This window comes from Myotis nattereri (genome assembly GCF_964212035.1).
Source record: "Myotis nattereri genome assembly, chromosome: 2".
Classification (NCBI taxonomy): Eukaryota; Metazoa; Chordata; class Mammalia; order Chiroptera; family Vespertilionidae; genus Myotis; species Myotis nattereri.
The window spans coordinates 116,128,906-116,154,732 of record NC_138076.1 but is presented as its reverse complement, the minus strand read 5'-3'; the positions used below and the strand labels follow the sequence as shown (position 1 = coordinate 116,154,732).

The window sequence follows — 25,827 nt, the reverse complement described above, 5'->3', positions numbered from 1 at the left end:
CCCTACTCTGTGAGTGACGGGGGGAGCTCCTCAACCCCCTGATGGGCCCTGCTCTGTGCGTGACAGGGGGGATCTCCCCAACCCCCTGATGGGCCCTGCTCTGTGCATGACAGGGTACAGAGCCCCAACCCCCCTGATGGGCCCTGCTCTGTGTGTGACAGGGGGCAGCGCCCCAACCCCCCAATCGGCCCTACCCTGAGCGTGACTGAGGGTGGCATCGCAACCTCCCAATCCGCCCTGCTCTGTGCATGACAGGGGGCAGCGCCCCAACTCCCCAATCAGCCCTGCTCTGAGTCCAACCAGGGGCTGCACCTAGGGATTGGGCCTGCCCTCTGCCACCCCCGAGCAGGCCTAAGCCAGCAGGGCGTTATCTCCTAAGGGGTCCCAGACTGCGAGAGGGCACAGGCCGGGCTGAGGGACCCCCCCCCCCCCCCGAGTGCACAAATTTTTGTGCACCGGGCCTCTAGTTAATTAATAATGAGAAATATAACTGGTGAATAGGCTACAATGTAACCACTGGTCTATGCATTCTCTCCCTGGAGAAAAGTCTAGATAGTCTGTACTCATAGTTTTGCTTAGATGACAGCATGAGGGTAGTTACTGCGGAACTCAAAGGTCTTGTCTCACTGAGGCTGAAATGCCAGCTGGTCAGGGCACCCTGGCCCAGGTGGGTGCCGGAGCCTTAGAGGCAACGGCAGGATCTTTGGACTTCCCTCTGCAAGTTCTAGGCACCAGGCACTCATCCCTCTATTAATTTATGATTTCTTATAAACATAGTTACTTTTCTTTACATTCAATGAAGGTTGTATTAGATAGTTCCAGGTCTATTTTATTAGATACTATTTTGTCCTGGAGGACATCCTAGCCTTTATGATGTCTTTTCCAGAGCATCAGTGCTGCCAGGGCAGTCTTATTGCCAACATCTTGTCTGGGGCATGAAATCCTTCACTTGTGCATTCTGGCCCACTAGAACCTCATGTTTTCTTCTGCTTCAGGTTGTACAGGGACGTGTGGCTTTTGAATATTTGTGTCTTATTCCTCATAACCAAAATAATACATTTTATGGCATGCTTAACTTTTTCAAAGCACTTTCATAACTATTACTTAACATTCATTCATTCATTGAACAAATATTTATGGAGTGCCTACTGTGTATGAAGCATGTGTCAAGCACTGGGGGAATAAATGATAGACAAGACACAGCCCCTGCCTTCCTGGAGCTTAGAGTCTCCTGGAAAAGGAAGACATGAACAAACAATTACAATATCCTATATAATAAAAGGCTAACATGCAAATTGTCCCCTCGGGAGTTCGATCAAGAGACTGGTAGTTTGATCGCTCACTATGATGTGCACTGACCACCAGGGGGGCGGCGCGAAACATGGCAGGCGACCAGTGGCAGGGTGCTGAGGGAGGGGGGCAAGGAGGAGGCAGGGAGGCCGGGAGGCAGGGAACCTGATCGACCCTGATCACTGGCCAGGCCAAGGAACCCTACCCGTACACAAATTTCATGCACCAGGCCTCTAGTAGTATGATAAATGCAATACAGCAAATGAATGTAAGGGTGCTGTGGGGTCACACCAGAGGGACACTGAGCCTAGCCTTCGAAGGGAGAGGGAAGGGACACCAAACGTCTATGTTGAGACTGAGGAAAAACAGGAATTAACCAGGTGACTGCACAGTGAGGAAGTAGAGAGAACATTTTATATTGAAAGAATAAAAAGGCCACAGCAAACAGATGCAGACCCGGCCCTCGTAAGGCATGCAGACTAATGTGGCACATGAGACATTAATTGTGTAATTAAACATAGACATCATTACATATTGTGATAAATTCTATGTGTGTGTGTGGGAGGGGGGGTGTCTACAGAGATCTAGGACAGCATCTAGCAAGAAACTTGATCTCATCTTTGGTGTGAGAGAAAGTTTCCTGAGGAAGTGATATTTAAGCCGAGATCTGCAGGAGGAGTGGGCAAGCACAATGTGGAAGGGGAAGGGTGAGCAGAGAGGCTCAGCCTGGGCAAGGCTCTGGGATGGGAGGGGGCACTGGGCTCCGGAGGAACTGAAAGAAGGCCGAGAGTTCAGGGTGGAGCGGTGAGCAGATGCCAAACCATGCAGGACTGTGTAGTGTATTTTAAGAGTAATTGAAAGCAACTGGAAATGTGAGGTAGGAAAATGACAAGGTCTGCTTTGCGTTTCATAACCATCACTTGGGCTTCGGCATGGAGAATCTGAAAGGAAGCAGGAGTGCATATCGGGTAGCTGCTTGGAAAGCCATGGCGGTTATTCAGAAGAGATGAAGCTGGACTAGGATGGTGGTGATAAAGATAAGAGAGAGGATGGGCTGAAAGACACTAAGCAGAAACCTGGTGGGAATAGCTTCTGGGTGTTAGAATGGGGATAGTTTCAAGGATGAGGCCTAGGTTTCTGGTTTGCCCAATTGTGTGGGGAGGGTTGGAGGAGTTCAGTCTGGATGAGATGAATTAAAGGGACTTTTGAGACAGCCAAGTATTTGGACACATGATCCTGAAGCTTAGAAGAAAGATGCGGCCATGAGAACACTGGTGTAAGGGTAAAGTCCCAGGTGTGGTTGAGACGGCCTGTGGTGAGCACGTGGAGGGAAAATGGAAGGGGACTCAGGAGCGAGCCTTCCAGAACACCACATAAAGAACTGGGCAGAAGACAGCCAGCAAAGGACTGTGAAGCAGTCCGCAAGTAGGAGGAAACCAGGAAAAATGGTGACATGGAAACCAAAGGAAAAAAGGCATTTAAAGATGGAGAAAAGTCAATCCTGCCTGTTTATTAAAAATTCAAGTCACATGAGGACTGAAAAACGCCCAATAGACTTTAGTTCATTGGAGGTCACTGACCACCTTAGCAAAAGCCAGGGGGTGGGTGGGCAAGGGATCTTGCCAAGTGAGCAAGACTAAGGGGAGGGGTGAAGGTGTGAGCCAGATGCGAGTGGATAGAGTAAGGAGTGAGAAACGATACAGAGTGTTCCACTTTGCTCTTCTCCCCAGAGTCTATGTCAAAATGGCAGAAATGACATATGCCTGTAGCAACAGTATTCCCAAATACCGAAGCTTTCCCACCCCTCCCATCCCCCCCCCCAAAAAAAATAAAAAAACTAAACAAAGAGAAGAGGAAGAAGAGGTGGAGTTTTGGATTCTGGCTTGCATTTTATATTCATGATTTGGTTGATATTAACCCGGACTCACTTCCTTTTCAGCTTTGAAGAATGGCGAGCAGTACCCACAAAAAAAGATGGGAAAGAGAAGAGGAGGTGGAGCCTGTACCACCCATCTCTGTGGCTATCATTCCACTGTACCTTTCAGCATTTTGACAGCAACCTGGATGGAGACTTCTGTTTTACTAATTCCATAAGCTGTTGCGTTCATCACTTTCCCAAAAGCACCTGATCCTAGCACCTTCCCTGCAAGAGAAATGGTGAATGAATACAAGTTCAAGATTTTCCCACAGAAATGAAATGCTATGGAAACATCTGGAACATTTGATTCTTACCAAATTCTAAATTTTCTCTTGGAAACTCCCATTTGAGATCATATTCATATTCTCTGAAATCAATGTAGAAGTACTCATTATCCAAAGAACCAGTCACCTGTACCATCTGCAGTTGGCTTTCATACCTATATTGCTTCAGAGATGAAATGAGTCTGTTAGTAACAGGCAGATCTTCAGAACTAGGAAACCATGATAAACATTTCCCTTTGAGTTGGGGGTTCGGGGTAGGATTTTTTACCTTTTTGTACTTGTGACAAATGAGCATGGTTAAAACGGCCATGAAGGGGACACAGAGTCCAATGGTGGCATAGAATGAGATGTTGTCCTGGAAGAGATGGAAGGGTCCTGCAACAAAAAAGTTTAGGATTCCTGATTGACATGACAGTGAACGCTCATCGTGATCTCATGCATCCTGCTTGAGTTACCAGGATTTGCTAGCTTACACGCTCCTGCAAATATTCCACTCCCCATGGAAAATCAGGCGACGGTAGTATAAAGGAATAGTTTCCTTCCTAGAAAATTGTACGTGATCCTGAACCCATTCTTAGGATTGTAAGAATTACATCTATTTAAACCCACGGGATAGACAAGTCAGATTAAAAAAAGATACTGAAGACATTCTATTGTATGAATATGGAAAACTTCATTAAAGGATGCTGGCGATTCTGCATGGTAAGTGTAGGCAGCCGGATTTCAAGATTAACTTAGGATGGCTTTAAAAAACAAAACTAAAAATTATAAAACAGCAAGCTAAGGGCAAATAAGGAGATTAAGCAAAAGGGAAAATGGTAGCCGCTCCAAATTACTAAATCTATTTTTCTAAAATTGGGTCTTTCAGGAGATATTCACTGTTCTGGGAATTGATGGTTCTACCTACATCACTCCTGGTCTTAATAACCTGACACAACAGTCACTCTGCCCCTGAACTACGCAGCGGTGTGCGTTCACTGGGGATTCCTGCCTGACTCAGAAAGCCGCCTTGCATCACATGCTGAGCCTATAGGTTCTTGAAAAATTCCCCCAATAAAAATGAACTGGCACTAACTCCTAGTGGGGAATTCCTGGAGGTGGTTTGTTACAGTAGCGGCTGCTGTGTACCTGGTGAGCCTAAGTGGATTGTTTCACAAGATGTGCCCAGGGAATTGTACGCACAGCACTTCACCAGGGACCCTTTGATGGCCTCACTCATGTTCAGTGTACTTCTCGTTATCCACTGTCCAAATACTTTTCTGTTAGCCTTTCTATTCCAAATTCCTTCTGTGATTTCTTCTGTGCAGCTAAAAAGAAATGGCAGACAGAGAAGTAGGTTAGATAGGTGGGGCTGTCCTCAGACTGGAAGTCATGGTTTCTCTCGTGAGCTCAAAAAGAGATTCCTCTATCATAAGTTATCAGACATAATCTACGACCATGTAGAATTATGGTGGACTCAGAAGGTAAGCATTTTAAACACTTAGCCATTTCTTCTTGAACTGTATTCATGAGAGAGAACCAATATGTCAGGGAGAGTGTGTTTCATGTTCTTCCAATGTAAGAGATACCAGAGTCTTTATTACTTGGGAGACTTGTCTGAACACTTCTTCCAGGTCCAAGATGGTAATGGATATCCATCTGAGGAACAAGATGCATCTGATGCATTGGCCAGCACGTGAGGTTTCCCTGTAGAGAATAACATGAAAAATAGGCTCATGTAGTATAGTACTTTCCAAATGGTTTCAAAGTCAGTTTGATATAGGCTGCCCCTTTACTCTGAGAAGTTTGTGCTTCTGGGAGGTGTCTCATGCAGAATGATGCAAGACCTCTGCTTGTTCCCTCTTTCCCAGGCATGTAACCTTCTGCAGAGGCAGCCCTACGCTGACCTGCAGAACACCACTTCCCCATTGCTAGGCTCCATAGAGAGCTAAGGTGTATACTTTTAAATACGTGAACACCTCAAAACGATTTTTAGCTTCAGAAGCATCTGCAAAAAATCCAATAAAATGTATTCCCGTCTTTTCATAGATCAGAGAAACAAAAATTATTAAAACAAGGAAGTGGCAGGTAATATGACTTTCAGCCTTTCCTTAACATGATCTTTCAAAGTACTAAAGTCAATAGTCACAACATTAAACACATTTACAGACATGGAATAAGTCTCTTAGCTTCAAAGGATGAACACAGAAAGAGAAATATGTATAAATGAAGCCAGTAGGCACGAAAGTAAAATTTCAAATTGCTTCAGTATATAAAAAGTCTTACAGCATTGTTTCTAAACCATTACTTAGCTCTTTCTGGTCATAGTTAATAAGTAGTTAAGGAGTTATAAGACTTAAATTAAATTTCTTAATAATTTAACTTACTTCTTATATTTAGCGTGAACATTTTTGTGAACTGGGCATCGTCATTTTCTGCATGGAAGGTGTATTCTCCTGGCTGGTGTTTGTGGTTGCAAAACTTAGATATGCTGTTTGGAAAAGAATTAAAAACAGACTTAGCCCAATTCTTACAGGAGATGCTGAAACGAATGATGGTGTGCATGGGAGGGAACTCCCTTGAGACACTCTCTAAAGTTCAATGGACAAGCAGGTGTCTGTATACTAGGCTATTGCTACTCACAGTGGGGTCCGTGGACAGGCAGCATCAGCACCTGTATTACCTGGGAGCTTGTTAGAAATACAAAATCTCAGGCCCCAACGGAACCTACTGACTCAGAGTCTGTATTTTAATGTGGTTCATATGCAAATTAAAAGTTGAGACACACTGATCTAGACTGGGCTCCTCAGAGAGACAAGAAGGTTCCCAACCCTACTGTTCCACACATTCTGGACTAGTCCAACTTCCCAGAAATATGGAAAACCTCTGTAGGTAGAGGAGCTTGTAACTCTCTTACTTCCTAAAAGAATGGCTCTCTAGCATTGGTCCAAAGCAAGACCTATGAAGAACCCTTAACTTAAATAGTAATTAACAGTGATGAGGGCTCACATCAACTGCGTTTGTACAAAATCTTTGGGCAGTCTCAGCAGGCTCTAGTATCCACTTGGAGTGCTCATCAAGCACTCAACACATTTTGACATGGATAACTTGATCTTGGGGGTTATCCACCATGTCTACCATGTGTATAGGATGCTGGCTATTGTAGTGGGATGTAGGATAGTGTAGGAAAGGTAGGGATAGTGGTGAATATGCCTTCATGCATTGACAAGATAAAAGAAAGTTCAGGCCCTGGCCGGGTAGCTCAGTTGCTTAGAGCATCTTCTGTATACACCAAGGTGGCATGTTCAATCTCTGGTCAAGGCACATATAAGAAACAACCAATGAATGCATAAATAGGTGGAACAACAAATCAACATCTCTTCCTTTCTCTCTCTCTCTCTCTCTCTCTCTCTCTCTCTCTCTCTTTCTCTCTCTTCCCCTCTCCCTAAAATCAATTTTAAAAATTAATAAAATGAAGGTTTGTTCACAGAAATAAAGTTTTCCTTAGATTAAAAAAATCCAAGGCTTTCTCAGACGTTATTTAATGAGGCTTCCTCTATACAGACTACTTGAAGTTTTTGTTGTTTGTCTTTTTTTAAAAGACTACATAGGGGTAGGGTAGAAATGTAAACAGGAAGACCCGGAGTGGAGGCCAGCCATAAACTAGGAGACATATAGGATGCAAAAAAACATATAAAATATGGCTCTTGTCCTCAAATATATCATATACAGGTAGATGGACAAAACCTACATAAACAGAATAGTTATAACATTAAACAATAAAATAAGGCCAAGAGAAGATGAACTGATCAGAAGACAGTATAGATAAGCCAAGTTCCAATGGCTTTATAGAAGTGGGACTTGAGCTAGGTCTTCAAAGATAAATTAGGTGTTTTTTTGTTTGTTTTTAATCCTCACCCGAGAATATTTTTTCCATTGATTTTTAGAGAGAGAGAGGAAGGGAGAGAGAGAGACAGAGAGCAACACCGATGTGAGAGAGACACATCAATTGGTTGCCTCCTGCATGCCCCTGACCAGGGTCAGGAGCCTACAACCGAGGTACTTGCCCCTGACCAAAATTGAACCCGGGACCCGTTTGTCTGCAGGCTGAAGCTCTATCCACTGAGCCAAACCAGCTAGGGCCAGATGAGTTCGTTTTAACGAGAGGGCATTAAGCACAGACATCCAATGAGGAGGAAAGGGCAGGACTTAGAGATAAGATGGGAATTCATACGGCCTTATTAAAGGAGAGTAATGGGGAGGCCAATGGACTGAGCAGAGGTGCTTGTTGAAATGTGAGGGGAGAGGGGGTGAAAGAAGGCTAAATGGGTAGGGGAAAGCCAGTGATGAAGGACTTGAAAACCCAGCTGAATTATTTAGATCTGAGAGAGAAAGCAGAAGATGCTATGGATCCTGAGCAGGGGAGAATTATCAGGGACAGTACCTAATTTAGACTGATGGCAGTCGGAAAATTTTATTGGAATGAAATCTGGAGGCAGTGTTGTAACCCAGGAATTCATTCATTCGTTCATTCATTCATTCATGCATTTATTCATTCATTCTACCATCATTGGTAGAGCCTATTTGTGGGAGGAATCAGAAACACAACAGTGAGTTAGAAAAAATAGATTTCTGTTCTCACAGAATTTGCAGTTTGGTGGTGAAGGCAGGCAAGTCAATAAGCAGTTACAGTACTAGTATAATGTGGGAAGTGCTAGGAGAGAAGTAAAAGTTCAGACTTGAACAGAGCATGAAAAGATCAGTGTTGCCTAAGGTAGGGAAAATGGGAAAGGAGAGGAAAGAGCAAATCCAAGATGCACCCGGAAAAAAAGAGAAAGCAGGTGTTTGATTGGATATGGAGATGAAGGAGGGACTAGAACACCAATTGGTGCAAGATTCAAATTGCACAGTTGGCAACTTTTGAGCAGCTATGAGCCCATGACTTCAATGTTGTGCATCCCTAACTCCACAACTATAAGGCAATTCTGACTTTGTCTAGCGATGATAGAATTCATTGCTCTATGAGCATTTAACAAGTTTTTTGTCTGCCTTGGTAACAAGAAGGCTGAAGAAGTAAAAATGGAGTAGGAATAGCCCTGGCCACGTGGCTCATTGGTTAGAGCGTCATCCTGATATAAGGTATAGGCTTCAATATCCAGTCAGGGCACGTACAAAAACCAACCAATGAATGCATAAGTAAGTGGAACAACAATGTTTTTTTCTCTCTCCCTTTCCCTTCTATTCTCTAAAATTCAATTTTTTAAAAAAGAGGGTGGGAGGACAGGTGAAAAGGGGGAAGGAGATTAAGAAGTACAAATTACTAGTTACAAAATAAGTCACAGGTATGTAAAGTACAGCACAAGAAATAGAATCAATGATAAGTAATAGCTATGTATGGTATCAGATGGGTACTTAGATTTATTGTGGTGATCCGTTCGTAAGGCATATAAATGTCGAATCACTAATGTACACCTGAAACCAATATAATATTGTATATCAACTGTGATTTAACAATAAATTTTTAAAAAGAAGTAAAAAGGGAATTTCTTATCCTGGCCTACTTCTGGACAACAAGAAGGGCATGACTGATGAAGCGGAAGTGGTAGAACGATTGGAGAAAAGCCAAACTATAACACCAGGGAGAAAAGTAAATGTGTGATTTCCAGCCTTTAGGGAGACAGAGTTATGTGGTCCAAGAAGAGAAAGATGTGAGCCTCTATAAGGGGAAATGTAATTCTCACTGGACAATAGCCAAGGCCCTGAAAAGGAATAAGAAGAGATTAAAAAAAAAAAAACAAGAAGCCATGTGGTTAGCCAGGGACCATGCCAAAAGCACCCATCAATGTGATAGAAAAAGAAATTACCGACACAACTATTGATTGTCATGCTACCCACAGCAAGATGTTTTGTGAACTCTTTCCCTCCTCAGGCTTTTGTGCTACCTTTATTGAGTATCACTGGCCATGGTGTCAAGCACATATCATCTCAAATGTTCTCACGCTTCCAGGTAGGAAAGTGATCTAAACAGCCTGAATATCCAGGTCATTTCAAGCTGCCTGTACTTCTGTTTAAGACAGCCAATCCTAGCAACTGAAACAGCTGCGTCACTGACCCTTCCTGGAAATTCCAAAGGGACTAACCGACTAGGTGACGGAGAGATATTCACGGCTTCCTCTTTCCCCTGGTGTTTTTCTAAAATGGTCAGCTGGCCTGAGGCGGGAGTTGAGTGAATTGGAATTTACACTGACATCATATCTTGGTGACTAAGGAGATGTATTCTCATTACGGCTATGAAAGGGTTTTCCCCTCTGTACAGCCAACATGCAGGACATTTTTATTTTCCATTTAGCACCTTGAGGGAGTTGAAAAAGGGCAGGCTCTTTCTAGTGGCTCAGGGAGTCATTTGACAATACAGTCAAAAGTGTTTTACTCAAAGAACAAGAGATTATCAAAGTCAAATCAGAATGCAGAGAATAATAAAATGGGCTCTAGGGAAGCTGCGCGCCTCTGAAACCGGAGAGCCGAGAGCTGGCAGGACTGAGGTGGCAGGACTGAGGTGGCTTGACCAGCGCAGAAAGACATGGGTCAGGAAGTGGGCGATCCTGTCTTCCTCCAACAGAAGTTTCTGCGGCGGTCTAAGTAGAGTCTTTCAGAGGAATTTATTAAATAATTGTAAAATTCTAATAATTTGGGGTTGTTGGTTTTTTTAATCATGAAAGTAAGAACAGCTAAGGTAGGTTTGTTTATAATTCAGTCTATAGAGATAAGAAATTATGCAAACAAACAGATGAAATGTCCTAGAACCTTTTCTCAAGACCAGGCTATCAGGACCACTGGAAAGTTACAATTTAGTAAAGTGTAAACACATCCAGGCAAGCCCTAATCGGCCGCGGGGTAATATTTGAGGAAGTAAATTGGAGAAACGAAGCTGTGAAGGTAGGGAAGCTGAGAGACTTCTGGCACACACACTATGACCACACCAAAGCTTTTTCAGGAGTGAAGTTTTAACATAAACCTTTCAGTTACATATAAGCACTTGTATCAGCTCTTACAACACTAAATACTGTACTTCACAACAAAATTCAGTTTGACTAAACTGTTGAATCTAGGTGGTGGGAAAAGGATGCTTACTGTACTATCCTTTGAGTTTACTGGCAAATTTGAAACATTTTATGATAAAAAGTTGAAAAGAACTCATTACAATTTAGTCTTATCTCATGGCTTATCTCAAAACAGAGACTCATGTGAACAGCAAAAGACATTTAGAGCACTAGTACTGACATTTTTGTTGTTCATTTTTATGCAATATTTTGACCACCTTTTTCAGGAAGAAGGAGGCGCCATCTTCCCTATGTATTTGTATTAAGTAGCCCATCATCCCTGGTGCATCATTGTCACCAACAAACACTATAGTTCTTCAATAACTTTTTAAAATAAATTGAACACTGTTGTGGTAAGTGCATGTATGGGGTCCTTGCCATGCAAAAAGGATGCACTGATACATCTTTGGCCCAGGTTATGCACTTTGAGTTGCTTTCCAGGGGTGACAACAATTCATTCATTAAACCCCCCTTGACTGAAGGAGGCATTATACAAGGATAGAGAAATGACAGAGAACCTATCCCTTATGGGGCTTATATACTCAATGGTGAAATTCAATACACAGAGAGCTTGACTACATCACCAGGTCATGTCAAATGAGAGGTACAACACACTATGGGAATCAGGACGAGCGCTGATTCATTCACTTTGCTGAGTAGTTATAATTACTTGGGGTCAGGAATGCAGACTGTGATCATGGAGTGAAATCAAATTAACTAGCCTACTAATTGGCCCGTGACCCATATATCAGAAACATGGTCCTCTAATCAAATCTTAAGAGGTTGTACCTGATGTCCCCCAGCACAGTAGCAGTGATCTCCCAGGTGGCCTCTGGCACTTACAAGTGCCTGTGTAAGACTGAGGGGGAGGGAGAGGGAAGCATTACCTTATTCACCCTTGCAGCCCCACACAGAATCAAGCCCATCAAGAGGATAATAAGGAAATATTCGTTGAACTAAACGGAACTGGTATTTTTATCTCTTTGAATTGGGTTAAAAGAGAATTCCATAGTGTCAAGTGCTCCTGACACTGGGCCACAACACAGAGGGAGGGGAGAGTCAAAGCTCTGAGAGCCTTTGAACACAGGCCTGTGGTAGTCAATTCAACTAGGAGAGGGGCTGACTCCCGACCTCCTACTTTCATGTTTGATGATTCAGAATAAGGGCTTATGACAATGAGGTGATCCCTCTAAGGCAGTGTTTCTTAACCCCGGCAATGTTTTCCTCACTAGGGGTGTGTGGCAATGTCTGGAGATAATTTTGGTTGTCACAATTGGGGGGGGGGGGGGTGCTCCGGACATCCAGTGGGTGGAGGCCAGGGATGCTGTTAAACACTCCACAACGCACAGGAGAGGCCCCCAGAGTAATTATTACCAGCCCAAGATGTCAGCAGCACTGCTGGTGAGAGGCCCTGAGTTAGGGGACTGGTCATCAGTCAGGGCACAGACCTCAGAACAGAGTGCCTCTCGGTCACAGTCTAGTCTGAAACCAAGTTGCATAGGATTCCTTTCACGAGATAAAAGGTGTCATAGCTATAGAAAAGACAAAGGGAAAAAAAGATCTTTGTTTTCCAAAAAAGGAATGAAGAATTCCTCCCATAAGAGAACCCCAAGTACAGTTGTAAAAATCCTTTAGCATTGATTATTGAGCAATTTCTGCACCGATTTTCTGAAGACAAACCAATACAGTGATAGGTGATGTTTTCCTGTTTTGAAGGGCTTTACTTCCTCAATCCTCTGCAAACGTGTGGAGGGAGCGTTGTGTGCTCACTGCAGCATGCACTCTCAAATAGGAAGTAACAATCTGGTGACTCAGAAAATGCCACGGAACCTTGCGCAAATAGGATTCTTTCCATTTTTCTTTTAAAAAAATGTTTTTATTGATTTTAGAGAGAAAGGGGGGAAGGAGAGGGAGAGAGAGAGATAGAAACCTCAATGATGAGAGAAAGCATTATCCATTGGCTGCCTCCTGCACACTTCCCACTGTGGATCGGCCTGCAACCTGGGCATGTGCCCTGACCAGGAATCGAACTGGCAACCTCTTGGTGCATGGGTCGATGCTCAACCACTGAACCACACCAGCCAGAATCATTCCATTTTTCATGCAGTGGGTTACACTATCTGAACTGACTATAAAATTCTCTGTTACTGTGTCTGCACATGTGCTGTCTTCAGTGTCAACTCAATAATATACCAATTCACGACACAAAACCACTCTTCTGCTGGGGCAACAAAAGAGGTGTGTGAAGATGATGCCGAGACCTGGAGCTGTGTCATCTCACCTGTACCCATCATCAAGGCCACTTTGTTCACAAGGAAATGATTTTCTAGAGAAGGTCCACGTACATCTGATTTGTGGGTATGCTTTAAACCTGACAGAAAAACAGAACTCTTCATACTGGTCAATTTCATACTCTTCATTTGTTTTGGAAGCGTGTATAAATCCCTTTTCTGTAAAAAAAAAAACAAAAAAAAAAAACAAACACCAACCAAACATTTATGGAAATATATGGGGAAGATAAATACATTTTTATTCATCAATTTAATGCAAGAAAATTCATGCTGCAGGTTAGATTCGCTAGTCTAAGAAATACAGGAGACCTATCCCGTTATAAGCCCGAGCTCATCCCCTTCCAGAATTAAGATTCATCTAAGAATTGAATGTAAATAATTGAGTCTCTCCCTCCCCAAATGTATTAATAAACCTATAGATTTTTGCAGACAATTTCAAAAGGTTAAAAGGGCTCCCCCAGCCCAGCCAACCATGTACAGAGTAGGGGTCCTCAGTCACACGGCTCTCTCAGTGACACATACTACAAAAAGTAACCTCAGGGCACAAGTGAAAGAGCAGTCTAGCACAGCCATGGGCAAACTACGGCCCGCGGGCCAGATCCGGCCTGTTTGAAATGAATAAAACTAAAAAAAAAAAAAAAAAAGACCATACCCTTTTATGTAATGATGTTTACTTTGAATTTATATTAGTTCACACAAACACTCCATCCATGCTTTCGTTCCGGCCCTCCGGTCCAGTTTAAGAACCCATTGTGGCCCTCGAGTCAAAAAGTTTGTCCACCCCTGCAGCTAGCCACCAATATTCACAAGGCTTCCCTGTAGAATACTTCCTTATCAGTGTGATGAGAGAATCATTTCATTTCTTAGCCTGTTCGTTACAGCTGAAGCTGCCACCTAATCTGAAATTACTTAAAAAGCATGATTATTTTCAAATCCTCCATCTTTCACCCAAATTTCAACGCAGGTAGGTGCTTGTCCAGATCCCTCATTGTTCACTGCCCTCTCAGTCCTTAGAACAAGCATTTATCAACTGCCTGTTTTGTGTCAGGCTCTCGTCCAGTCCTGGGACTACAAGGATAGGAGGAGTTACTCCTGTCCTTTAGGAACTTCTACTGGAAAACAAAATCCACAAACAGATGGTCATAGTACAATGAGGCAATTACGAAGGCAGTGACCTTCAGTCGGGCTTCACTGGAAAAGGAAGCTTATGTTTGCAAAGTTATTCTGACTCAGTGTCTTTCTCAGCTTTTGACACTAAAATTATATTGAAATCAAAATTCACAGCACATACCTCACAGTCCACACCAAAGCAACTAAAAATATGAATAAAGGTTGCATGCGCAGCCTGCATTACCTACGATGGTAACCAAAGCTGACTGACTGGGATGCTTGGAAGAGGAACAAGTGTAATATCCAGTGTCGTTTCTTCCCACTGATGATACAAAAGCAAACAGAATCCGTATCATAGTTCTGTTTGTGGAATAGGTACTCATCTCAAAGTAGTTGCCCTAGGTTTTAATAAAACAAAATAGATTTAATGATTTTAACCTGGACTATCAGTCGGCTGTTTCAGCATTTTCAGAATGCAAACGCGTCATATTACCTCCTCCAGTGCTTGATTTTCTAACTCCCAGGTGAGCCCAAATCCATGGTTTACATGAACAGCTTTGCACCTGAGCCACAAGGGTTCCCCCACTTTAAGAAATAATTGTGGCAGTGTGTTCCGAGGAGTCTGGTTTAGATCTAGAAGAAGAAAACATCCCAAGTAAGAAAAAAGTGATTTTTACTCATCGCAAAGTATATGCCAAATGTTCTGAAGAATAAAGTTTTAACATCATCGCAAACGTCATGAATCTTTTATTATATTATTAATCTTTAAAAACTAATAATTTAAAATATTTAGTTTTTGTTAAATCTTGTAGCATTTACAGAATCCATAATATTACATTTAAAGTGGTATAAAGGGCACATAAAATTTCTGAAGTTGAATGACTACCTAAACCAGTGACAGTGAACCTATGACACACGTGTCAGAGGTGACACGCGAACTCATTTTGGGTGGCACGCATCGACGGAGACAAAAAATTGCATAATTCAAATATTTGTCTCTCGCAACGGCCAGAGTTGGACATCACTAGCGTAATATTATTATTCACATTACTCATGATCAATAATGCAATTCTAAAACCGGATGTAAACATGTACATCGGTGTTGCGTAGCAAAGATACATAGTGAAAACATCCAAGATACATTGTTCCAATATTGACATTAATATAAAAAGGTTAAGAATTGCACTATAAAGAGATTAATCTTTACTCATGACATTTTATTTTTACTCGAGTGACAAAATGCCCAATTCTGGAAACGGCCTCGTTATTGTCAACATGTGCCTCGGGTAAGCTTCCCGTGCGTTCGGGTGCATTCGGCAAACGGACGCACTTGATCGCCATGTTCGTTAGGAGACAGGAGTGGGAGGGTTAGAAGAAAAAGATATACAGCGCAACAGTGCTCGACGAGACATTCTGCGTGTCGGATAATTGATTACAGCACCATATATTTGTTGGTTATACATACTATCTTTGCATTGTTTTGCACCAGGAGTCAGTGCAACAACACTGCAAAAAGTTAATAGGTAAGAAACCTATCAACCTTTTATAAAAAACACCATAATTTATATTTATTTATTTTTGCAGCTTTGTGATGGAGAATCAAAAAAATAAAAAAGCAAGATTGAATGATAAAGGAAGTGGAAGTAGCAGTAGCCAGCCCTTTCAAGACATATGGACCGAGATGTATGGGATTGTCGACAGAAACAACAGATCATTGTGCATACTGTGTAATGAAACGGTAGTAAGCAGAACATGGAATGTAAAGAGACATTTTGAAATTAATCATCGTCAGCTCTTGATAAAAAATATCGATGAAAGGAAGGAATACATTTCTAGGCAGCTACACCGCTATAAAAGTCAATCAAATTCCATCATTAAATTTGTAAGATGCTCTACAAATTTAACATCAGCAAGTTACTGTATTGCTCACTCCATAGCTCAGCATGGAAAAGCCCTCAGTGACAGAGAATTTATTAAGGCAACATTTCTAAGATGTGCACCAGCTCTATTTCACAATATGAAAAATAAAGATGATATTATTAAAAGAATTTCTGAGTTACCACTCAGAAATACTATCAAAGACAGAATAATAGATCTTAACAAAAACGTACAACATCAATTTAAAAAAGACTTAAATAGTTGTAAATTTTTTTGATTTCTCTTGATGAAACTACTGATGTCACATCAAATGCTCAGTTGGCCATTATTGCTAGATATTCTGATGGTCTCACAATGAGAGAAGAGTTGATAAAGCTAGAATCAGTGCCAATAAGTACATCAGGAAATGAAATATGTAAGGTTGTTATAAAAACATTCAGTGACCTAAACATTGATATCTCTAAAATTGTGTCAGTCATGACAGATGGGGCACCAAATATGATGGGAAAAAATGTGGGATTCCTGAAATTGTTTATGGAAGCTATTAGACATCCACTTGTACCTTTTCATTGCATTATCTATCAGGAGGTGTTGTGTGCCAAATCAGGATTCTCAGAATTGAATGATTTAATGTCAGTTGTAACAAATATTGTGAATTTTATAGCTTCTCGACCCCTTCACAAGCGAGAATTTTCTGCACTTTTACAGGAAGTTGATTCAACCTACAGTGGACTACTGATGTTCAATAATGTGAGATGGCTGAGTCGAGGAAAAGTACCTGAGCGATTTGTGGAGTGCTTTGAAGAAATTACGGTATTTATTGAGAAGAAGGATCTGGCACACTTTCCTCAGATCAATGATCATAAGTGGGTCAGCAATTTGATGTTTTTTACAGATCTCTCTGTTCATATGAATGAACTGAACTTAAAATCACAAGGTTTTGGCAAAAGTATTGACGTTATGTTTGGATACATCAAATCTTTTGAAAGTAAACTTAAAATTTTCAAGCGAGATATTGAAACTAAAACTTATAAGTATTTTCCTCGGATAAAAAAAGTATTTGAGAAGGCCACTACAACGAGTGTAATGGAGTCCATACTTATGTACCAGAATATAGTAAACTCGTTATTTGAACAGTTCAGCAAAAGATTCGACCAATTTAGAAGCCTAGAACAGACCATTAAAATAATTAAGTATCCGGATGTAGTTGTTTACAGTACTTTGGAATTAAAGGATTTCCAATGGATGCAAATTGATGATTTAGAGATGCAACTTGTAGATTTTCAAGGTAGCATTTGGACTCATGTGTTTGTCGACTTAAGGTCGAAACTTGAAAATCTGGAACGAAATCGTTTGAATAATGAAGAAGAGTGCAACTACGAACAAGAAATTTTGAGTGCTTGGAACAGAGTACGTGACACTTTTAGCGACATAAAAATCTAGCGATGGCTTTGCTAACAATTTTTTCATCAACTTATTTTTGTGAGACTTTGTTCTCAGCATTAAATAGTATTAAAACGAACAAAAGAAACCAGCTAACTGATGAAGTTAGTGGCGCTTGCTTGGCCTTGAAGTGCACGAAGTGTGAACCTGCAATCGAAGAATTAGCAGACAAACTTCAGCACCAAAAAAGTCACTAATTTCTAGTTTTTGTACCATTTGATTATCATTGTTTTTATTATTACTTTTTCCTAAATGTACATTGTTTTTCTGTTTTTGTTCATTTTATACATATTTTTTGGTTGATTTCTCTTTGTTAAATGGCATTTAAATATATAAAATAAATATCAAAAATATAAATCTTTTTTTTACTATGGTTGCAAATATCAAAAAAAAATTATGAATATTTCTATGTGTGACACGGCACCAGAGTTAAGTTAGGGTTTTTCAAAATTTTGACACGCCGAGCTCAAAAGGTTCGCCATCACTGACCTAAACGGTCGCAGTAGTCCCAGATCGTTTCTAAGGAATAGTCACTGAAACATTATGGTCTTACCTATAGTGAACAGCTTGGTACATTCCCTGCCCAGCTCATTTCTTGCACAGCACCTTATGTCTGCTCCAAATAACTCATACAGTACACTTTGCTCCTTTATAACAATGGGTGGACTTTCTCCTTTATAGCTATAATTAGAAAATAAATGTCATTTGACTAAACATATTTTAAAATTACAAATGAATGTTCAGAGAAGAACGAAGTTACGGGTTGCAGAGCCTGTTTTATTAAGAGTCTATTTAAGAGTGCAAAGAGGGAGCATTAGATAAAAACCCACATCTGTCATTTCAGCCGAGTTCATAGGGGACTAGTTACACTCTATCTCAACAATGAGAAGAACAGTAGAGAGAATTACATAATAGAACAGTTTTAAATGTTTTGTATTTGGTGACTCCTTTGTTGTTGTTTAGAGAGGAAAAGAATTGAGAAAGAAGACAGAAGTTAGGGGAGGAAAAGAAGGAAAAGCATGATTAAGTTTTATAATACAGCTTAACAGAGCTTTCCTTTGAAGCACAGAAGAGACAACCAGTTGAGAGGGAGTCATCAGTTCCCAGAGCTAACAGAGGAGAGTCGGGGTGTCCCTCCTGAGGGACATCAGCCACTTCTCGGGATCTGATGGAGCTCCCTTTCCTCTCCTCCCTCAGCGGAGGATGGACGTTGGCCCTACGTTCCTGGGTCCTCCGGAGAGCTCACCTAATCATGACCTTTCCCAAAGCAGAGATGCTTTTGGAGTCTGTGTACAGTCACTTTTCTCCTCTTTATCATTTTAGGCAGGTGTGTTTTTTTCTTTGTTTATGCATCATCCCATGAGAGCTTTTTTCCTTTCTTATTATAATGAGGCAGGATAGCAAAAGCTAGGAAAAAGCCTTGGCAAGTGTAATGGAGAAACAGAAACAAAGCCAAACAAACTGGCCAAGCAATTTACAGCCAAATAAGAAATTGCAAGGTCTTATCTTTCCTAACCAAGCATGCCTAGGAGCAAATGGTTTACACATTCCAGACTGGGTGCGGGGGGGGGGGGGGACGGGGGACACCTGCCTCGTCAGGTCCCTCTTCAATGGCATTCTTTCAAGGTGAAACTGACCAGAGAATGACCCAGACCCCTCTATCCGTTCATGTCAATGAATCAGCATTCTGAAGGACAGACCTGGAGAGCTGATAAATATTCTGTTGAGATTCCCCCCCTAAATTTTCTGCCTTTAGAAAACATATAAAAACCCTCAAGATAAAGGAAGCCTGTGTGTGCTCTCATTGGAGTATGCCCATGCCCCTCCATTTCTCGGTTGTATACTTTTGCTGCCTTTCTCCTAAACTCCAAGGGTCCCCATGAAACTTGCAACCACGGGAGCAATGGGCAGCAGCAGGTGTCCCGAGCTAACCCCCTGACCCTGTCCCTAAGACCCCCTTTCCTCAGACTTCCCAGTGAGCTAGCAGCAGCCCCGCCTTGACTCACTTCTTTCCTGTAACATTGCTAGAGGCCAAAGCAGCTGCGTCTGTTTCTCTCCTGTTGCCTCTTCTATCCTAAGCCCTTTATTGTTTCACTGTCCCAGCTTTAATAAACGTACCTCAAAATCACCGGGACTCGTGTTGTAAAATCTTTCCTGTACAAAGTCACGAACCCACACACCACTGCCAGCCTAGGCAGACCCACTCTGGGCCCAGGACCTTTCCAGTGACAATAAGACAACAATAGTTTGGGTTCATTGTAGGAATTTTGGAAAATTTAGGGGGGAAAAAACAAAGAAAAGAGTTTTAAATTACCCAGATTTTTGTGTGTAGCTTTCTAATTTTCTTGTTGTCTATGCATACATTACATACCTATCTACAGGTAATCTCTTTTTCTTTCCCATCTAAAATTTGGGATCACATTAATATTTCTTTTTCTCCGCTTTAGTCCCATTTTACAACAAAAGTTGTTAAATAAATTTTAATTAGCTAAAATTGCATAAATTTTTACTTTGTGAAAATTTAGCGATTGCACATTTAAAAAACGAAAGTAACAGTTATGTGGTACTTACCATCTCCAGGCATAGTTCTTTGTGTTTCAAAATTTGCAAATCATTTAATCACCATAGCAATCTTATGAGATAAGTACAGTTACCATCCCCATTCTTCTGATGAGAAAGGAGATTAAGTAACGCGCTCAAGGCCACACAGTTAGTAAGCAAGCCAAGGTTCGAACTCAGGCCAGATTCTATGTCCTTAAACAATCAATTTAAACTGCTCTCTTCCAAAATAAACAGAATAACCACAAATTAAGCATTTATTTCCAGGGAATTTCTTACTTATAGGAAACAATGCACTACAGTCCATACCTTTCTTTTTCCCCAACCAGATACTCAGGGAGCTAACAACCCTGTAACTTAAAGGGCTTTTATTCGTGTTGTGTCATGTCCAGGGAGGACCCTGCAGTTTAGTGAGGCAACACAGGAGAGTTCCGAAAGGCTTCCTTACTAAAACAGAGACCCCTTGCCCCTGTTAGAGTCCAAGCTAATCATTCCAAACGCCAAAGTTTCCTGTTAACATGGTGTCAAGTTCAACTGTACACCCAGTAGCACATCAACTGTGTTAGAAAAAGACCAAATAAGTATAGGAATCATCACAGTTACCTCTATATGCACATCGTACCTTTCACTCTGTGAATCACGAAACACCCATTCCACAGTTGGTTCTGGAATGCTCTCAGATATGCAGACCAGGGCGTCCTCATTTTCCATTTTTCTAAAGTATGGTCTCCTTAATGTGTAAAGCAGTGTATCTAAAGCATCACAAATTATTATTATTTTAACATTTTAAAAATTGTATTAGCAGTCCCCTCAAAAAAATTCTGTATCATTAAGAAAGGCTAATATTGCATGGCCAGTGTGGTTCAGTGGATTGATCATTGCCCATGCACCAAGAAGTTGCTGGTTCAATTTCTGGTCAGGGCATATGCCCAGGTTGCAGGCTCGATCCCCAGTAGGGAGCATGAAGGAGGCAGCAGATCAATGTTTCTCTACCATCGATGTTTCTGTCTTTTATCCCTCTCCCTTTCTCTCTCTTTCTAAAAAAAAAATATCAATAAAAACATATATTTTTTTAAAAGGCTAGTATTTTATAACATAGCAGTGTCATCTGCTCCAGTCCAAATATATGTATGTATATATATATATATATTACCAACATATTAAATTCAACTCTAGTAGAAACACCAACTTTAGCATTTATGCTCTTAGCCAGTTTTCTTGGGTGTTTCACAAGTCCACAGACAAATAAAGATGAGTGGAGTGAGGCCATGTGAAAATACAAATATTGATACAGATAGAAGAAAGAAAACTGGAAATATCGAAGTTTAAAACCCATTCTTATATAGTTTAAGACCCAACTTTCTTCCCATAATTTTATGTAGGCAGAAATACACAAATTTAGAATGCAGAAGTATATATAATAAGACAGAGGTAGGACTGGAACTGAATAATAGTGAATGTCAACTGTAATTTAAAAAATAAAGCTTTTAAAAAGAACTGGAACAGAATTGAGAGGTTCAGTTTAGCCTGCTGCTTACACTGGACCATCACACCTCTCCCTCCCCCATGTGCCACTCCCACAATGCCTAATATATAAACTTACTTTCCACTTCTGCTTGGACCTCTCTATGGACAGGAGTTCACTACTTCCCTGAGCAGATCCTTCCATTTTTCAACAAACCTTTTTTAAAAAGAAAATTTCCCTATGCTAAATTCTAATCTCCCATCTTATAATAAATTTATCTTAAAGTATTACATAAGATATATATTACTATATAATACATATATGTGTATGTGTTTACATATATACACACAAAAGGATATCCTATATAATAAAGAGCTAATATGCAAATGTCATCATGCCTTCACGCCATAAGGGCTCAGACACTCAACGCTGGGGAGAGAGGAATGGGGACCAGCCAGGCACAAATAAGCTCGTGAGAGAGGAATGGGAACCAGCCAGGCACAAATGAGCTCATGAGAGAGGAATGGGGACCAGCCAGGCTGCAGCCCGGGAGAGGGACAAGCCGCCCCCCCCGCAGTCTCAGGCACCAGCGGCTGCGGCTGCACCTGCAGCCCAGGAAAGGGATAAGCCGCCCGCCCCACGGTCCCGGGCATCTGCAGCTTCGGCCTGGGCGAAGCGGCCTGCCCACAGTCCCTTGCGGCTGCGGCTGGCCTGGGCAAAGCTGGCCCAGGTCCTGGGTGCTGCGGCCGGCCAGAGGAGGGAAGCCCGGGTCCCAGGTGCCTGCAACCAGCTGGAGGAAGGAATCCTGGGTCCTGGGTGCAGGGCAAGGCAGAGGTGGTTAGGGGCGATCAGGCAGGTAGGCAAGCGAGCGGTTAGGTGCCAGCGGTCCCAGATTGCAAGAGGCAGTTAGATATCCTCCAAGGGGTCCCAGATTGGAGAGGGTACAGGCCGGGCTGACAGACAACTCTCCCCTACCCGCCGGTGCACGAATTTCATGCACCGGGCCTCTACTATGAACTATAAATTCTGGAGCATAATAAAAACTAATGCCCATAGACTCATACTCGCTTAATAACCGGAATATTAATAAACACCTTTGAATGTACTTTTGTGCTTCTCCCTATCTCTGGACCCTAGGTAACCTTTATACTGAATTTTGTGTTTATCATTCCAGTGATTTTAAAAATGTTGTCACTGCCCTGGCTGGGTGGCTTAGTTAGTTGGAGCACTGTCCCTTGCACCAAAACATTGCAGATTCGATTCAAGGGCAAGGCACATACCTAGGTTGCAGCTTTGATCCCCAATCCAGGAACCTATTAGAGGCAACCAATCAATGTTTCTCACATTAATCTCTCACATCTCTCTCAAATAAATAAATAAGTAAATAAATAAACAAACAAACAGATAGAAACATATCCTTGGGTAAAGATTTAAAATAGTAATAATACTAACACTAATAATAATAATAAAATTAAATAAAAAATGTTCTCATCACTTAGACATGTAGCCCTAAACCAGGGGTCCTCAAACTATGGCCCGCGGGCCACATGCAAATACAAATATTGTATTTGTTCCCGTTTTGTTTTTTTACTTCAAAATAAGATATGTGCAGTGTGCATAGGAATTTGTTCATAGTTTTTTTTAAACTATAGTCCGGCCCTCCAGCGATCTGAGGGACAGTGAACTGGCCCCCTGTTTAAATGTTTGAGGACCCCTGCCCTAAACAATGTGTTAGTTTCTTTGCACTGTTTTTGAACTTCAACAGAAGATATCATTCAATATGTAGTCTCACACAACTTCATTTTTTGATCCAATCTCATATTTTTAGTTCATCCATGGTTCTGCATGTAGCTATACTTCATCTTTTTTTTTTCACTACTACACAGTGTTCCTTGGTGATATACCACAATCTATGACTCAATTTCCTTGCAGTAGACAGTGAGTGTTTTCCAGGTTTTTGTATTATCAACAATGGTGCTATGAATACTCTGTGCATTCCTACTGAGGCAGTGGGTAACTTTCTTTAGTAATATACCCAGGAGTAGAACTGCTGGTTTATATGGTATGAGCACATTCAGTTTTACACATAATGACAATCTGTTTTCCAAAGTGGTTATATGTACTAATTCCCACTTACACAGCAGGATATGAGACTGCCTATGCTCTACATACTCACCGAGACTTCTGAATTTTCAACCATTTAGTGGGTGTAAAATGATATCTTGTTGTGGTATTTGCATTTTTCAATTATTAACTTAACATATTTATTGACCATTTAGTTTTCATGTTCTGAAAAAGAAATGACCACTTATGTCTCTTGTTCATTTTTCTGTGTGTTTTTTCTTACTGATTTATAGGAGCTCTCCAGCTATATGACTATTAACCCTTTGTTGATTTGTGAGTTGCAAATATTCCATTTTCTGGTGGTTTTTACATTCTCTTCTTGCAATTTCTGACCATTGGTCCTAATTCTACCCTCTAGAGCAATTTTCTTTTAAAGTGTAGCTTTGCTTCCACATGAAAATCTTTCATATATTTAAAATATAAACCAAACACTTCATAAGTTATATAAATGTCTAACCACTGTGCTTCATACCCAAAACTAATATCCTATATAATAAAGAGCTAATATGCAAATGGTCATCATGCCTTCATGCCGTCACGGCTCAGACACTCAACACTGGGGAGAGAGGAATGGGGACCAGTCAGGCACAAATGAGCTCGTGAGAGAGGAATGGGGACCAACCAGGCACAAATGAGCTCGTGAGAGAGGAATGGGGACCAACCAGGCACAAATGAGCTCGTGAGAGAGGAATGGGGACCAACCAGGCACAAATGAGCTCGTGAGAGAGGAATGGGGACCAGCCAGGCACAAATGAGCTCGTGAGAGAGGAATGGGGACCAACCAGGCACAAATGAGCTCGTGAGAGAGGAATGGGGACCAACCAGGCACAAATGAGCTCGTGAGAGAGGAATGGGGACCAACCAGGCACAAATGAGCTCGTGAGAGAGGAATGGGGACCAACCAGGCACACATGAGCTCGTGAGAGAGGAATGGGGACCAACCAGGCTGCGGCCCAAGAGAGGGACAAGCCACCCACCCCGTGGTCACAGGCACCAGCGGCTGGGGCTGTGGCCAGGAGAGGGACAAGCCGCACACCCTGCGGTCCCAGGAGCCAGTGGCTGCACCTGCACCTGCGGCCCAGCCCTGGAGAGGGACAAGCCGCCCGCCCCGCAGTCCCGGGTGCCAGCACCTGCACCTGTGGCTCAGGAGAGGGACAAGCCACCCACCCCACGGTCCCGGGCACCAGCGCCTGCAGCCCGGGCGAAGCCACCTGCCCAGAGTCCCCTGTGGCTGCAGCCAGCCCGGGAGAAGCTGGCCCAGGTCTTGGGTGCCTACAGCTGGCCAGAGGGAGAGAAGCCCGGGTCCCAGATGCCTGCAACTGGCCAGAGGAGGGAATCCTGGGTCCCGGGTGTGGGGCAAGGCAGAGGCAGTTTAGGGCGATCAGGCTGGCAGGGGAGCAGTTAGGGGTGATCAGGTAGGCAGGCAGAGGTGGTTAGGGGCAATTAGGCAGGTGGAGGTGGTTAGGGGAGATCAAGCAGACAGGCAGAGGGGATAGGGGCAATTAGGCAGGCAGGCAGGCAAGTGGTTAGGAGCCAGCGGTCCATGATTGAAAGAGGCAGTTGGACATCCCCCAAGGGGTTCCGGAGTGGAGAGGGTGCAGGCCGGGCTGAGAGACGACCCCCTTCCCCCACTCCTGTGCACCAATTTCATGCACCGGGCCTCTAGTTATGTTATATTGTCAACTGTAATTGAAAAATGAAAATATTTGCTACTAAAAGAAAAAAAAATCAGAAACACAGGTTAAGGGAGATAATTACTCTAACTAGTTAGACCAGGTTTCCTGACTCAGATGCCAGAAGAATTTCCTGTACATCACACTGCCCTCAATCTTCTCCTCTCCTCAAAATATTCCCTTCTCTATGCTAACCATTCTCAACTCCTTCTACTGTTCCTCACTTAAGGAATTCCAAATTCATCACCATGCTGATTGTCCTGTTTTGTCAATATTCATCTGAAAACAAATGGAGATCTACTGATTTCCTTAACCTAGACATCATATTTTCATGAACACGGCCAAGGTCCAGATTCCCTTTTTTAGGAGCCATGCCACACTGCCGGTGAACACAGAGCCTGTGGTTCACTAAACGGTTTCTCTTTTTCACATTGACTGTTGCCAAGTCTCCCCCACCTGACTTTTTAAACTTCACCTGCTAAAAACAAGTTTCAATTTACTTGAATGATTGTTGTTAAAAAATTTTTACGTTGTAAATCATAAGTGGAAAGGAGGTATTTTAAATATAATAGACACAGCAGATGCCCACTTACCTTAAAAAAATTCAAATATTAACACTTGGGAAGAGAGAGAGAGAGAGAGAGAGAGAGAGAGAGAGAGAGAGAGAGAACGAGAACAAGCAAGAAATCCCTGTCTTGGCCAGTGTGTTTCAG

At 42.1% G+C, this 25,827-nt stretch overlaps 1 protein-coding gene across 1 annotated transcript in view; it reads right to left on the bottom strand.

Annotated features, from left to right (window-relative positions):
* FLT3 (fms related receptor tyrosine kinase 3) overlaps positions 1-25,827 on the bottom strand; it is an 82,279-nt gene that overhangs the window by 21,876 nt on the left and 34,576 nt on the right. Inside the window, exons 5-15 of the mRNA XM_081083621.1 lie at positions 20,475-20,604; positions 17,847-17,974; positions 14,466-14,605; positions 14,217-14,370; positions 12,853-13,021; positions 5,859-5,962; positions 5,076-5,178; positions 4,621-4,799; positions 3,761-3,867; positions 3,523-3,655; positions 3,329-3,433 (exon numbers count right to left, since the gene is read on the bottom strand). Coding sequence (XP_080939747.1) covers positions 3,329-3,433; positions 3,523-3,655; positions 3,761-3,867; positions 4,621-4,799; positions 5,076-5,178; positions 5,859-5,962; positions 12,853-13,021; positions 14,217-14,370; positions 14,466-14,605; positions 17,847-17,974; positions 20,475-20,604 — 1,452 coding nt within the window. The remainder of the gene's footprint in view (positions 1-3,328; positions 3,434-3,522; positions 3,656-3,760; positions 3,868-4,620; positions 4,800-5,075; positions 5,179-5,858; positions 5,963-12,852; positions 13,022-14,216; positions 14,371-14,465; positions 14,606-17,846; positions 17,975-20,474; positions 20,605-25,827) is intronic.